Source organism: Leptopilina boulardi, unplaced genomic scaffold (genome assembly GCF_019393585.1).
Source record: "Leptopilina boulardi isolate dan_hultmark-lab unplaced genomic scaffold, ZJU_Lbou_2.1 LbouV2_32, whole genome shotgun sequence".
In the NCBI taxonomy this organism is placed as follows: domain Eukaryota; kingdom Metazoa; phylum Arthropoda; class Insecta; order Hymenoptera; family Figitidae; genus Leptopilina; species Leptopilina boulardi.
In genome coordinates, this window is record NW_026137885.1 from 140,355 (window position 1) to 157,407 (window position 17,053).

The 17,053-nt window shown below is 23.0% G+C and overlaps 1 protein-coding gene across 2 annotated transcripts; it reads right to left on the reverse strand.

Moving 5' to 3' along the window:
- Nucleotides 1–261: 261 nt before the first annotated feature.
- LOC127284159 (inactive dipeptidyl peptidase 10) lies at nucleotides 262–16,854 on the reverse strand. Of its 2 annotated transcripts, XR_007843438.1 has the most exons (17): nucleotides 16,111–16,854; nucleotides 9,819–9,980; nucleotides 9,236–9,388; nucleotides 8,833–8,960; nucleotides 8,312–8,523; nucleotides 7,509–7,663; nucleotides 7,340–7,446; nucleotides 7,039–7,159; nucleotides 6,717–6,952; nucleotides 6,108–6,412; nucleotides 5,590–5,753; nucleotides 5,294–5,436; nucleotides 4,974–5,168; nucleotides 4,563–4,723; nucleotides 4,229–4,497; nucleotides 3,837–4,125; nucleotides 287–1,590 (listed from the first exon to the last, which is right to left on the reverse strand). XR_007843438.1 is itself a non-coding variant. In XM_051309470.1 (16 exons), exons 1-16 carry the CDS (start codon nucleotides 16,141–16,143, stop codon nucleotides 3,949–3,951), a joined length of 2,721 nt encoding a protein of 906 aa, XP_051165427.1. In that variant the 5' UTR covers nucleotides 16,144–16,854; the 3' UTR covers nucleotides 262–3,948. The 2 variants fall into 2 exon arrangements, 1 of the variants encoding a protein (XP_051165427.1); XM_051309470.1 differs by having other exon boundaries at nucleotides 262–4,125.
- Between the last annotated feature and the right edge of the window lie 199 nt (nucleotides 16,855–17,053).

A 17,053-nucleotide genomic window follows, 5' to 3' on the forward strand; every position in this document is an offset into this window, starting at 1 on the left:
ATTAGTAAAATTTAACTAATTAATGATAAACTTTGTTTTACTATCGAATTAGTAATATTTAAACTAATTTAGAAATAAAAAGTGAATCACTAATTTAAATTAGTTAACATTTTTACTAATTCAAAATTAGAAAGTAAATTCCATTAATTTTTCTCAGAATATTTAAATTTAAAAAAATATATTACAGGATTAAATTATTTTCTTAAATAACAATAGTTTTTGAAATAAACAATAGATTTATTCACAATATTCAAAACATATTTTTATATATATATATATTTGTATATATTTATGTGAACAATAAAAATTTGTTTTACAGATTCACTTTTTTTTTAAAACATTCGAATTTTACATAATAATAAAAATTCTTTCTGAATAAATTTAAATTTTTGAAATATTTGGAATTCGTTTACTAACCGACTTTAATAAAAACAGATGTTATTTTTTTTAATATTCTTATTTTCTTAGTAATTAATTTTTTTTTAAATTTTATTATTGGTACTGAATAATATTCAATAGTATTTATTACTTTTAATTAGTAGTATATTTTACTACTAATTTAAATTAGTTGATTTTTTATAATTTACACTAAAATATTCTACATTTCATCGAAATTTTCCACTAAAGTTAATTAGTGTACGCGAATTCCTTATACATATAATTTTTATTTTTGAAAAATAAATTCTAAATTTCCGAAAAATTTTTTCTAACAAGAAGTATAGACTATCGAAGTAATAAAGTACGTTTTTAACTTCTCTACGCATGAGATCTAATTTTTAAAAATAGCTGTGCAGAAATTTCTCTATTTTTTTGTTTATATTAAGTACAATATGATTGTGGTACTAAAAAATAATCTACCTTTTTTTTTTAATTGATTTGTTCTTTTTTATGTATAATAATTTTCACTGAAAAATATTTAGAAGTAAAAGGTGTTTTTTTTTACCAGCAATCATATTTAATTTTCGAAGAGATTTTAAGAATAATAATTTTTTTTTCGTCGGAAATTATTTTTCTCTTGACGAAATAAAAAATTAAAAGAGTCTTTCATTAAAAGATGCATATCAATTATAAATTTTAGTTTTTTAATACAATAAGTGGGAATGAGATTTTGCGATATAATAATAATTCAGCAAATCTCAGTGATTTGTTTTTTTGCGCTTTAGACAAAAAATTTTTTTTTTTTTAAAGAGAAAATAAAAAACAAAAACTAAAAACCAGTGAATATTCTTTAAATTCTGTTTTTCTATTTTTCTAGTGTTAAATTTGAAAAACGTAAAATTTAAAGAATATTCGTGCATTTATAATAAAAAAAAAAGAAAAATACTTTACGTCTATCACAGATTGTATATATATATATGGGATTAACATATAAGTCTCTTAATGGTCTTTTCTGGTTCTAATATTAAATAAATATAAATTATAAGTGTATATTATATACACAGAAAAAACCTGAGTTTTTTTTCAGCTGTGCATCAAGTATCAAAACTGACTCAGGCATTCAGCATTCTATATGACGTTTCATACATTTGTGTTTTTTTTTTTTTTTTAATTATCGTTCGAAACGAACATCAATAGTTATTCACATTTTTCCTGCAATTATGAGTGATTAAAAATTAATTTTTTACAGTTAAAAATAATATTAGAAAAAAAATTATTAAATTAAATAAGTAAACGCACCAGTAGTCAAAAGGAAATTTTTTTTTTCTCATTCTAATTTTTTACTTTGAATAATATTTTACTACACTATTCTATATTGGAATAAAACACATTCAACTATTTAACTTTTTTTTCTACATAATTCATATATACGATAAAAATGTCGATTACTGGTGCCAATATTTTTATAATAATCTAGTTTAGCATAATTTATAATCGATTATAGTCAATTTTTCAAATTGATTACAAGCAGTGGCAATATTTATTTATATATATAGTAAGTCTATAGATTTATCAAAAAAGTTTTTAGAAAAAACATTAAAACATTTATTTAAATATTCTCTCGTGTTTTAATTATATAGTATTTTTCATAGAATAAGAACAATTTTTTTTTTTCATTTTTAACAACTAGTTTAGTTGACTACATTTTGGTGGTGAATTTAAAGCAAATAGAAATTATATTATTTTCTAAATCTAAATAAATGAAATTTCACTTATTTAGAATTAGAGAATAAATTAATTATGAAAAAGTAAATAATATGCTATGTTACAATAAACCTCTGTTATTTGGCAAATTTTTTTCTTTAATCTACTTTTTACTAAAATTGAAATTAAAATTAATTTGAAATAAAATTTTTTAAGTTAGTAATTTTCAAATTTACAGAATCACGCATTTATTTACATTTTGTATCTTTTTTTATCCCAACTTTGTCTTTTTTTAAAGTTCAAATTTTTTTTTTCCTTCATTCACTGTTTAGTAAAAAATATAATATTTATGTTAAAACACAATTTCTTTCTGAATGTTGTAAGAAGCCTAGATACGAAATAAAATTAATTCTATCGACCTCTTAAATATAGTTTTTTTTTTATGAAAAATATATTTTTGTCAAATATAAAATAATTGTCATAAAATTCCTCCTTAAAAGTCTCTTATATATTAAAATAGAGGTACTTTTTATTTAATTATTATTTATATATTTTTATCAGATAAAATAGTGCCTCAAAAATTTGTTTTCAACTTTGAAAAATTTTTAATTTTTATTTAGCTTCTTGCACTATACAGAAGAAAACTGTATGCTCAATTTTTTTTTTTTTTTTAAATAAACAAATTTTCTAAGCAACTCATATAGTTAGATAAAATAGTCAATAAAAAATTATGCAAATTATTATTTAGTTTTTAAAATTTAATTTTAATAGTTTAAATCATTAATTTAATATAATTAAGTAATTTATCATTACTTTAGTCATTTTTTTAAAAATCTGAATAATATTTTTTACATTTTAAAAATTTAATTAATTATTCGATTGCCTCTTTTCTTTTTATTTTTCTATACAAAACGGAAAAAATTATTTCCGAAAATGAATTTTCATATCCACTGCTTGTTAAAAGTAATTTTTGTTCTCTTTTTTTTTTTTCAAAGAAAATTTTTATATTTCAAAAATTCTGCAAATATATTTTTTGAGTGAATATATATGGAAATTGTTATGTTTTCAAGAAGCGTCTAGGAAAGTTTACTCCGATCTCTATATATATATAGCAATTTTGAAAGACAGTATTATTGAAAAAATACGAGAAAAAAATGTTCTACATCAGCTCAAAGGCAATTTTTTTTATATATTATCTAGAAGTGTATATAATATATATATTTTTAGATTCTTTTATAATTGCTTTTAATATAGCAACTTAAATAGATTTATCAGCGCGATTATCGTATATTATTTACAATTAAAATTAAAAACAAATTGTTAACACGATTTAAAAAAAAAAAAAATTTCCGATTGCCAATTCACTTGCGAGTTGTCTAAGTTTCATTTGATGATTATCTTTCGAAAAAAATTGCACGGATTGTCCTTTTTTTTGGCAATACATTAATTTCCCACTTTGAATTTGGCAACTGACACATTTTTTTCAAATAAAAACCCCTTTTCAACAAGTCTTTGATTAATACTTTAATATATTTTTCGAATAATTAAATTTTATTTTTAAATTAATTTTGGAATTTGATTGCATTTTTAAATAAGTAATTTAATAAAATAAATTAAGTAAAATAGTTAAAAAGTAAACAAAAAAAAAAAAAATAGTAATACTATTTTAGAAAGACAAAAACTATATTGTACGAGATTCGTACACAAGAAAATTAGAGATAAATAGATGAAAATTTAAAAAGAAAATAACGCACCTATATTAATCCCCTATTTTTTCAATATATTCTATTGAACGGAACACAATTTGGAGACGTTATTTAAGACTGCACTGTACATTTTTTTCTTCTTCACTTAAACCTTTTTCTTTCAAAGTGCCTTATTATCGTTTTCATCATCGTCATCAAGTACAGAGCCACCGCTACTTAAACCAGACTTTGTTTCTGCAGGTACTTGTTTACGAAAACATTCATTCAAGAAATTTGCCATTGATTCGTATAAATGTTTCTTGTATATTGATAAATGATGACCACTATCAGGATACACCTGAAATATTTATTTAGCATTAAAAAAAATTCAAAATTTCACAAAAATTAAAAAGTAAATTTTAATTTCTAAAAAAAAAAAGAAAAACGTATAAAAATTTAACCTGCTGTTGAAATAATACGTCTTTTTTAGCAAGATGCCTGGCAAGAGTCATTGAATGTTGAAATTGAACATTGTTATCAGCTGTTCCATGAACTAAATAAAACATTTTCTTTTGTTTCTTTTTCCTTTGCTTTTCCGGATCTCTTTGTTTCTCCTGATCCTGTTCACTTAGGGAATTAAATTTATTACACAAATTTGCATCTTGATAGCCCTTGTAATTGGCCTCGGATTTATTCAACAAACCCAGGTATCTCTCCGTGTAAACTGAATCTAAAAACATTTTTTTGTTTTTAGTTTTAATTTTGTTTTTAGTTTTTTAATTTTCAAAAACTTACTGTACAATTCCCAATTGACAATTGGTGCAACACTAATGCCACAATTGAAGACATCTTGATCGGGAACAGCCAATGCGTGAGCTGCTACAAAACCACCGTAACTCCATCCCCAAATTGCAACTCTTCGCTTATCAACAAAATGTAATGAGTCCCGCAAATACCTAAATTTAATTATTATCAATAAATTAGTATAAAAATAAATAAATATAAATATAGTGACGTGCTCTGAAGAAAAAGACTCAACAATTATGTTATGTTTCCAATTTTTTATTAAAATTTTCTTTTTAAAAATATATATAAAAAAAATAAAAATAAATCAAAATCAGTTTCTATTGAATATTTCAAAATAAAAACATAATCTATAGTCTTTACATTTCTTCAGTGAGCGTCAAGATATAATTTTGTACATACTCTGTAACTTCCAATTGATCAGCAACTTCCACCGTGCCCAGTTGGTGGTAAACTTCGTGCATCAATTGATAACCTTGACCGCCACTGCCTCTACCATCAATTTCCACGACTATCATATTTCTTTCGCTTGCCAGCACTGTTCCCCAATCAATTTTGAAAATTTCATTCACTGACTGAGCTCCCGGTGCGCCATTTCTATCAATAAAAAAAAAAAAAGTAAGCAAAGAGAAAATTTTTCAAAATAGATAAAATGTTATCAAAAATAATTTAAATCTATATTATTTTATTTTGATTATATATTATTTACGATATTTACGTACACTTGGATAACCATTGGGTAGCGAGTGATTTCTTCGTCTCGCAACCCTGGTGGCAAATGAAGCTTCACCTGAGCGTCATAACCGCCACTTATCTGAACGGGGAATGTTTTGATTTGCGGAAGAGCTATTTTTGCAAGTCTTTCCTGTAAAAAAAAAAAAACAAAATTTTAATTTTTTAATTGAATTTAGAAAATTTAATAAAAATTTGAATTTTTATAGTAATACAAAACTAATTCGTACTGTTATTAACAAAAATTAATTTTTAAAAACATTTTAATAGAATAATATTCACTCACGTGAAGTAGGGAATTATTTTGAAGCAATGCAATAAATCGAGGCGCTGGCATTTCTGTTTTATACAATGACACTGAAGGAATGCAGGGTCCATGACATTCCAGTACAAAGTATTCATAACTTGGTGAAAATATTGCACTGTGATATTGACAAGCAACTTGATTTTCTAAAAAGACAATAATTTATTAGTAAATGAAAAAAAAAACAAAAAAATACAATTTCAAATTGAATATTTAAATATGATTGAATCACGTTATAACTGTTTTTATAAAATTCTAAATTTTCTTTTAGTTAAACACATTTTTTTTTTAATACCATTTTATTTTTTCTTCTTTTTTTAAAAAGAGAATTGTATTCCTTTGTGAAAACCATGGTAACGTCCTATGAAATTTCTATTTATATCAGGAATTTAGAAAAATAATTTTCTGATGAAATTTGCAAAAATATTACGAATATTAAATATTTCAAAAAAATTAAAATTTACGATTTTTTTTTTAATATTCAAAATACAAAGACTAACTTGATTCATTTTGTGAATTTGTCTTGTTCTCAATATCATTATCCTGTTCATCGTGTAATTGTTCCTTTTTTTGTATAAAATTTCCCTGTTCGTTCCAATTATTTTTATTCACCCAATTGTCATTAATTTCCGAATGATGAATATTATTTTGACCCTCGGCGAGTGCATAACGATTCTCCACTTTGGATGAATCAGTGCAAGTGATACAAACTGCTGAATGCACCTTGCCACCTTGCTGTGGCACTGAACTCACACGATAGAGATGTCGTTGCCCTGGATGTGAAGGTGGTATGCCAATAAAATATCTGAAACATTGCCAAAAAAAAAAATTGTCTTAAAACCTACCACCTTTCTTCATTTGTCACAATTATTATTATTATTTTATTCTGAAATTATATATTTCTAATTCTGACAAATAATTCGATATAGCTAATTTTTATTATGTAAAAATTCGTATTAAAAAAGAAATTCCGTTAAATTAATTTGATTTAAAAAAAATAATTATTTCTAATAAAAATTCTTTAAAATGAAAATTGGGAAAATTTTAATAATTTTTTATGCGATTATGCGTTTATTATTAATTTATTTTGAAATAATTGGATAACTCACATTGTTTCATTGCTCTGATTCCATGCAAGTATTTTGACAACTTCAAATTTTCCATGTGTTAAAGGCACAACTTGTTTTTTTAGAACATTCACCCATACAATGTGTTTGAAATATCCTGACGATCCACTTTGAACAGGAGAAATTGTCACATAACTACTTCCATTAATTGAAAAAATAGGTGTTTCAGCTGGAGTGTCGACCCAACCTCTACCTTCACCTCCTATTCTCTGTATTTCCTAAAAAATAAAAAATTTTTTTTTAATTCAAAATTCTAGTTTTTTTTTTAATAAGAATTCTTTTTAGTGCAAATAATCAAATTAACCTGACAATGCCATAATGGACTTTTACAAACGGAAATAATTGATATATTTTGTGATCGTGTTGTCCAAGTGATACAAACTTCCGTTAATGATATCCATGAGGCGGTTGTAAAATAATAATCTCTGAAATTGTAAACAAATTTTCAATTATTAAAATAAATAATATTTATTAAATAGTAAAATAATACTAAAAATTAATATTGTAATACGAAATATTAAAATTGAAATATTAAATATTAATTAATAATTAATAATTAATAATTAATAATAAATAACTAAAAATTTTCAAGTAAATATACTCACATGTGATCGATAATAACAGTCGGTGGTTTAATCAATTTTATATTGATATTCTTTGGATCAGCAAGATCAGCAACATAAAGATTAACTGTAGGATTTGGTGTTCCCGGCTAGAAATATTAAAATATTTATTTAAGTTCAAAATAAAGGTATTGAAAAAAAAAAAATTTACCTTCGGATATCGTAAATGTCGCATTGTGGGATATTGATTATCTAAATATTTAACACTATGCACTTCCTTTACAAGAGAATCATTAAACGAGGCATACAACATCAAATGTCCATCTTTTGATAACCATACAGCCTCTGCACTATGTAATATTTCTTCTGTAAAATCGAAATCGAATTTTTACTAATTTTTTTTTTTACAGAAAAAACTTAATATCTATTAAAATAATTAAAATAATACAGTGCAAAATTGAAATAACTTCTTTTTTATTTAGATTATGTTTCTTCTTTTTAAAAATTTTATCTAAAGATTATAAAATAATGGAAAATTATATTCATAGAGAGTAGAAATTTAATTATTTCCATTAAATTCTCTATAATTTTAATTTTTACATTTTTTTAACAGAAGAAAATAGACTTTTTTTAAAATTACTTTTCAGTGCGCAGACGCCAAAAGTTTCAGACATGCGCAAAATCAAACGAATAGAAACCGGAAATCGCAAACGCAATGAGTTAAAGAAGGATAAACATATTGTTTCTCCTTCTCTAACTCATTGCGTTGTGTTTCTATCGTTTTTAATAAATAGATAACATAACCTAAAAAAAACAGTTTTTAGTTTCGCACGGCAATGTTTTCTTTTTCATCAAATTAGATCAAATTGAATCAAAAATCAAAAAATGGATTAAAAATTATAAATGATCCAAAATGTATATATCAATCATTAATTATATACCCCGTTAAATTAATAAAATTTCAATTTTAGAAATATATAAGAAATATGAAGAATAATTGTTTTGATACAGTACCTTCATACAGCCAATCAGGTAATCCATTCGACAAAATACCAGGTACTGCAGTGTTGGTCACGCGATATGCCATATTGCTTAAAGGACCAGTTTTGTAGTAAATATCATAATCTTGTATCATTACGATACCATGTCCACGGGGTGTCCATTTTGCCATCATTAGATACGGATGAGGATCCTTTTCAGGATATGGAGTTAATGGTATCGTATCACTACAGAAAGAAAAGTCATTATAAACTTCATTTTTAAAAAAATATAAGTATTATTTCAATTTTATTTTAGAAAAACAATTTCAAAATTAATTTCACACACGCTTATAAAGGGACATTAGCTACCAATTTTGAGGTTATGTGACTTAGAGTGAAACAAAAAGTACAAAATTCCTAAATATTGAATAAAAATTTTGATTTTAATTAAATATTATTTGATCTACAATTTTGTTTGGCAGCTGATGGCCCTTTCATCCCGAAGCGTCACATCAAAAATTTTTAGCCAATAAAAAAAAAAAAATAGTCACTCACTGCGTATTGACATCGTAGATTGTATATTGAGCCCAATATGAATATCGAAACAATTCTTTCACATTTTTAGCTAATAATAAATATCTATGATCCGGCGAAAGAAAGAATTTTGCTGGATTTAAACTGCCCTGAAAGTAAAATATGTTTTCGTTTATAAAAATTTTTTTTTGAGGGACTTTAGAAGCAAAAAAAAATTATAGGTTACGTTTTGAAATTTTCAAGTGAAATTACACAAAGACGTTCAAATCGTAATGCAAACTAATTTAGGTCGCAAAATATTCATGAAAAATTGATTTCAGTTTTATAAAAACAAAAATAAACTTTTATAAACATAACCTATAATTCATTTATTTCTAAGGTCCCCTTCTTCAGATCGTGTCACAATATTAATTGTTTCACATACGACTATTTCTTTTGGCATCAAAATTCGTGAACTGCTATTCGGATCGGAAACATCCATTAACGAAATACCACCGAAATAATCACTGTAGCATATGTGTTGATTGCTCACCCAAGTGCCGTTAAAGAACTTTGGTAATAAGTAGTCCTTCACCAACTATGAAAAAAAAAGACAAAGGAACAATATATATATATATAAATCTCAAGTACCTCCTCCACCACTCATCTCTATTGTTCCGTTAATCTAGATGTTCGGAAACTCCTTGGCTTCCCTTCATTAAGTCGATCAATCAGAACGACTATAAAGTCTCTTCACACTTTCATACAATACGTCAATTTTCCCCCCTCATAATCTATCGTAGGCCAAAGAAAAAAAATAATAGATAAAAAAAAAAACATAATTTATTTACAAGAAAATAATAAAAAAAAAAATTTTTTAATTTTTTTTTTTTCCTTGAAAAAATAATATTTTCAACACGTTTTTTCAATTATAAATTAAATGAGAAGTAAAAAAAATTAAATTTGTTTTAATAATTACAAAATTTATTTTTTTTTTTTTAAAAGTTTAATTAACAAAAAATATTCACCTGTCCAAATGTTAAAGGATCTCCTTTTATTCGAGTAGAATCATCCGGAGGTGTTAGAAGTGCGACAGATGTGACAATAAGAGCAAGGACGGCGATAATGACAAGTAAAGCTATTAAAATTCCTCTCCAGTTTCTTTGATTTGGATTTGATGACACCAGTTCCTATTTAAAAAAAAAAAAGAAGAAAATCATAAATTATTAAAAAGACTAAATAAAAATGATAGAATTTTCATTTTATTCATTTATAGTGATCTAAAAATCAATAAAAATAAAGATAATATTATTAAAGATCGTATATCCATAAATTATTGATCTATAGATCAATTTATTACTAGATTATTGATCTATAGATCGTAGATATATAAATAAATCCATAAATAGTAAATCTATATATTCTAGATCCATAAAACCGTAGATCAATACTTTCGTGAATCATAAAAATCATAGATATATGTAGATTATTGATCCATAAATCATTGATCCATAGATCATTGATTAATAGATTGTTTATCTGTAGATCATAAATTCATAGATCGTATCACATATATATATATATATATATATATACTAGGGGGCTATGCCCCCTGCGCGCTTCGCGCGCCAACCCCCATTCCCCCTCCTCTCTTCCGCTCCCCTACCCTAAATTTAAAGGTTAAGATCGTTTCAAGACTCTGAATATAGCCTCAAGTCCCCCCCCCCCTTCTCTTCTACCCCCCTTCTCTTGACTTGCGGCTATATTCAGAGTCTTGGAACAGCGGCGGCGGCGTTGGCGGCGATATCTTTTTGTAATATAGGTAGATATATATATATATATATATATACAGATTATTGATCCATAGATCATTGATTAATAGATCATTTATCTGTAGATCATAAATTTATAGACCTACAGGTTATTGATCTATAGATCATTGATTAATATAATATTTATCTGTAAATCATAAATTCATAGATCGCATCACATATGTATACAGATTATTGATCCATAGATCATTGATTAATAGATCATTTATCTGTAGATCATGAATTTATACACCTACAGGTTATTGATCCATAGATCATTGATACAGAAAAAATAAATCCATAAATAGTAGATCTATATATATGATCCATAAACAGTAAGACTACAGATTTATAGTTAAAAAATTTATCAATCGTATAGATCTATAAATAATTGATTAATAGATCTGTAGATCATTGATCTATAGATCGTAGATATATATAGATATCGTAGATATCTACAAATATTATAGATCTTTATTATAGATCCATAAAGTGTAGGTTATAGATTCATAGATCATAAATTTATAAATTGTAGATCTATAGATAATTAATTAATAGATTATTGATCTGCAGATTATAGATCGTTGAAATACAAATCATAGATCCATAAATCGTAGGTAAATAATTTCGTAGATCAAAAATTCACAGATCGTAGAATATATATATACAGATCCATAGATCTGTAATCTAATAATTATTAGATCATAAATTTATCAAATTGAAGATTATTGATCCATGGATCATTGATATAGAGAAAATAAATTCAGAAATAGTAGATTTGTATATTATCGATCAATAAATCGTAAGTCTATAGATCATAAATTCCTACGTCGTTGATCTATAGATCATTGATTAATAGATTATTTATTTATTGAAAATATACGGGCAAAGCCCATTATTGATTCATAAATCGTAGATCTATTCTTTCGTAGATCATTTCATAGATCGCATAATATATGGATCAAATATCGTATATTTCTATAGATCATCGATCTATATAATTGATTAGTAGATCATAAATTCATAGATCTGTAGATTATTGATCCATAGATTATTGATCAGTTGATCTGTAGATCAAAAAAAAAAAAAAAAAAAAATTAAAATAAATTAGAAAAAAATACAATTTCAATAAAAGTGAATAAAATTTCTAAACATTTATATATACTAAAAGTTAAAATATTTCGCGTTATTTCAATGCAATCAAGTATCGTAAATCGATAAATTAATGATGCAATGAAATTGAATTTGCGTGTCATATTTAATGTGCTTATAACATCGATTTTAAAATTATACAGCTTTATATAAAAATGATATTCAAAGGAAAAATAAAAATTATAAAACAATATAAAAATTATTTTTTGTTTCAATAAATCTAAAGAATACTTTTTTTCATATTATTTCTTTTTTATCAAACAAAAAAAAAAAAAAAAAAAAAAAGCTAACAATTCCGCAAATATTTCCAAATAAACATTCCACTTATAAATACATAAAAAAAATTTCTAACATATTCCAAAAAATTGCTAATTATAAATTATATATGAAGAATATTCTATATATTATAAATAAATATATTTTAAAATAAATACACAAATATATAAGAAAAAAAAGTAAATAAAAATTATATAATAATTATTTACATCATAATTAACGTTAAATATTGCATATTAGTTGACTGGTAATATTTATAAATAAAAATGAAAACTGATTTACGTCATCATCGATCGTATAGCGGGAGAAAGAGAGAGAGAGCCAGAGAGAAAGAGCTTTGTGGGTGAAAAACGACGACTTTGTATGTACATAAAGGTGAATTTTTTCCAAAGTTTTTTTGCATGTCACTAAAAAGCCTTTTTGTCTTAACTTGCAAATACATGCAAAATCAATTTTTTCACGACAAAAAAAAAAAAAAAAAAACAAAAAATGTAAATTTAAAGAAATTTTTTTCTCCAACATAGGCCGCAGAATAATTTAATATAAAATAAAAAATTCACCTGTAAAATCAGTGCTATATCTGCGGCACTACAAAACATACTACTGTTTGTTGACCCAAAAAGAAGCCAATGTTTTTTTAAGTATTTTACCCTCGAAACTTGTTCCATTTTGTTGCGGGTATTTATATTGTTAAATTAAAATTTAATACATATGAAATTTCAACTCCTCTGCGCGCAAATTGTAGGCTCTTAGTGTTAAATTAATTTACATTTAATTAAATTTAATTTTGTTTAATTAAGAATATTGTGGAACTATTAAAACTCTGACCTCTTCTCGCTCTTGTGCAAACTTCAATATATACAAAAGAGATTTTTATTTTATATATAATATATTTTTTTTAAATAATTGATAAAATAATTTTATATAAATTTAATTGAAGAAAAAACAAAATATAGAATATTCCTTTGAGAGAATAAAAAAATAAAATATTATAAAATAAAAAAAATAATTATGAATGAAAAAAAAAATTAAAATAATTAAATTTCTATTATTTAATATAAAAATTTAATGTAATTTAATTTTAAGATAATAAAATTTAATAATAATAATTATAATTTAATACTATTTATAGAAATTTCTTATATATTTTTTTTCTTCAATGATAATAAAAAGAAAATAATGATTATATAATGAAGAAAGAGTATTTATATTCTAATTCATCTACATAAATTCTTTCGAACGTATATCTCCGGCGCTAAATTAGTAAAACAACATTCTCTACCAGAAATGCAGTATTTAATTCAATCGCATGATTGAACGTTTCATGGAATAATGAATTGTTCAACCACGCCACTGTTTTTGATTTATAAATTATTTATAAATAATTCTTTGATTTAATCTCACTATAATATAATTTGTCTATTAAAATTATTTACATATAATTTAAAAAATTATTTATAACAGAAAATTAGATTATATATATAAATTAATTCGTTAATTATTAATAACGCGAAATATTTTAACTTTCAGTATTAATTAATTAATTATTAATTAATATTATAAATTAATTATTAATTAATTTTAATTATAATTATAATAATTATTTTATATAAATTATTTATTGTGTAAAAAATTTATTTAATTCAAATAATAATTGGTTTCTTGACAATAAAATAAATATTTATTTAATTATTATTTATGTCAATTAAATAAATAAATTATATTGGTTCAAAGAAAATTTATTTAATAATAATAATAATAATAATAATATAGTTAAATAACCAAGTATTTGAATAAAATAATTATTTTTTTCGTGTATATTATTTATTATTAAAAATGAAAAACATTAAAAACCCTTTTCCAAAAAAAGAGTGTATAAAATATAAAATAAAAAAAAAATTGATAACAATATTATAATAAGAAAATCAAATTCAACATTTCTATATAAAAATAGTTGACTGTGGGTGGAACATCATTTATCATTTCAATACGTATAGTAGAATTGGGCATTTGTCACTTTTTGTCAACTATTGTAAGAAATTAATTTATCTTTGACGTAAACTCTATTGCAATTTTTTATTTTTTCACAATCTAGATACTATTGATTCTATATACAGGAATAATCAGTTTGAGAAAATCTTTTTCTTTTACATTGTGTAAACAACTTTAAGGATATTAAATATTAAAAAAAAAAATTTATATATTTATATATGAAGGATAAGTTTATAGAAAGACGTAATTCAGTTTATTAAATAGTCGATATATTGAAAGAGTTAACACAAATAAGCGACTGAGATCAATCATTTTGAAAAATATCGAATTTAATAGAATTAAATTATTATTATTATTATTATTATCAAAAAAAATAAATAAATAAATAAATAATTCTTTTGCCCGTATATTTTGAATAAATAATTTTCCGATTGGTATTATTTAATTATAATTAATAAAAATAATAATTATTAATATTGTATTATTATTATTAATAATAATAATAATAATAATAATAATAATAATAATAATAATAATAATAATAATAATAATAATAATAAATATTAATTTATATTTATAATTTTAATAATTATTAATTTTCACATTAATTAATAAAAACAATAATTATTAATTTAATTAATTAATTTATTTTGGTAATAATTTTTCGATTTTTTTATGAATGGAATTTTTTTTTTCAAAATTGTATGAAATTTGCGCCAATAAAAAAATGACAATGTAATATTCACAAAATTGAGCGATAAATTGGATAGCGTCCAAGGATATATAGAAAAAGAAAAAAAAAATTAAGAGCTTGTCCAGTAAAAAGTTTGACGGCTCCTTTTACATGTTCCGTGCAGCTTTTAGCCTCACTGATATGTACATATATCTAAGGCAAGTATATAGCTGCGGTGGCTGACTCGATTCTAGCACTGCTACTTAAATCGATAGAAGTTCAAGCCGAGTGTTCCGAGATAGACAATCGGACCCAAGTAAATGTAGGCCTATTTAACGTATATTACATACAATTTCTTTGTGTCTCAATAAAAAAAAAAAATTAATAAATTCCCTTGTTTCGAAAAAAGAAATTATTTTTTTTCTTTCGCAATTTTTTTTTTTTTTTTTCTCTAAAAACAGAAAAAATTTCTCAATCAACGAAACTAATAAATAATAATTAAATAAAAATTATTTTTTTTTTTCAAAATTGCAACTTTCTTTTTATTTTCTTTGTCTTTTAAATAAAAAAAAATAAATACAGTGAATTTTTTTTTATTAATGTGATAAAAATATAACATTAAATTGTATAAATAAAAATAGTGAAGTGAAAAAAAAAAATAATGAAAACTAAAAACAAATTTAGGAAAAAAAAAAGTGAAAGAATTTATATATATACAATTTTTGTAAAATGTTCTTTGTTAGAAATGAAAAGCTTTTTCAACAATTATTCTAAACGGTTTGAAAAAAGAATATAATTAAAAGAAAAAATTTATATAATAATATATATATAAAAAAAAATTGCACAAGTACTTTTTCCACTTATATGTATATTTTTTTTAATGGAATAGTTTAAATTCATGAACGAGATATAGTCTTTTCTTGGAAACACTTGTTTAAAAATTCATTTCTTTTTTTCAAAAGCAATCTCACGGGAAAGAATTAAATTTATTTTTTTTTATTCTCAAAAAAGAGTTTATAAAATATATATAAAAAAATATATAAAATATTTTTAAAAAATATATAAAATATATAAAATTAATAATCATTTTAACAAGCAATTATTTTTGAAAAATAAAATAAAATACAAAATTTTATATTTTTTCCACATTAAAATTTTTTTTGTAATTTAGAAAAAAAAATTATTTAAAACTAAATTTGACTAATTCTACTTTTAATTACACTAGTGTAATAAAAATATTAATTTCTAAAAAATTGAATAAAAAATTATCCGGCTTTTTTAATTTCAATTTTTCTTGTAGTTTTTGGTTTCTTCCAAAAAAAAACAAAAAAAAAAATTTCCTATTTCAAAAAAAAAAAAAAAAAGAAAACTAATTTGTGTATATTTCGAAAAAAAATTCATGTAATTAAAAATTACCTCATCATCGTACATATGGTCGTGATCTGCCATTGTAAAAACAACGTATTGACACTTGCCTCATTCACAATTTATACAATTATTAAAATTTTTTCTGTAATTCAAACATTTTTTTTTTTTGTCATTTACATTTGATGACAATTTACGAATTCTATTGAACAATAAAAGAACAAAATCATGATAAAGAGAGGTCTTACACGAGATGTAAGGACCTGTCTTCTTTCAGCGTAAGAAATTTTGGTACTGAGCAAAGATTGAACTGTGATGCTGCGATTGCAGAGCGTGCGCTTTGTTGAACTTGCGCAGGGTTAAGTGTATTATATATATATATATATGAGAGAGAAATGTGCTTTACAATTTCCACTCATATACGCATTCCAACACTCGAAAAATATTTTTCTTTCAAATTAATTGAAAAAAAAACATTTTTTTTTATTTTCTCTTAAAAAAACATCCAAGTTTGAAAATTATTATTTCTTGTAACTCATTTATTGAGAAAACGATACTTGATAAGAGAAATTAATTATTTTTGCTTTAAAATAATTTTCAAATACAGTCAAAAACCTAATTAAATGTGACCTCAATATAAAACTTTCGATAAATAATTTTTTAATCCTGAATTTAATCGGATCGGAATGAGTTATTGCTTCTTGTCTCACTTAGCGAGGTTCGACTGTATCTCGAAATATTAAGATAAACGTCTCAATTTTTTTTTAGGGAAAATTATACAAATAAAATGTTTCTAATTAAAAATAGACCAAAAAAAAAGAGATCGATAAAAATACGAAGATCAACAATAATTATTAAATTATTAATTATTGTAATTATAAATTATAAATAAAAACTATTATAATAATTAATAAACAAATTGTTTCAACAAATATGTATATATATATTTCTTTTATCTTTATCTATACTAAAATATTTTAGAAGAAAAAACTCA

What these genes read in the sequence shown, in the direction of transcription:
- LOC127284159 (XM_051309470.1), bottom strand. Translation starts at nt 16,143, where the DNA reads ATGGCAGATCACGACCATATGTACGATGATGAG. An exon ending in GATCAATTGGAAGTTACAGA is followed by an intron (nt 4,724 to 4,973) that starts GTATGTACAAAA and finishes AATTAAATTTAG; the next exon opens with GTATTTGCGGGACTCATTAC. An exon ending in ACGTATTATTTCAACAGCAG is followed by an intron (nt 4,126 to 4,228) that starts GTTAAATTTTTA and finishes TAAATATTTCAG; the next exon opens with GTGTATCCTGATAGTGGTCA.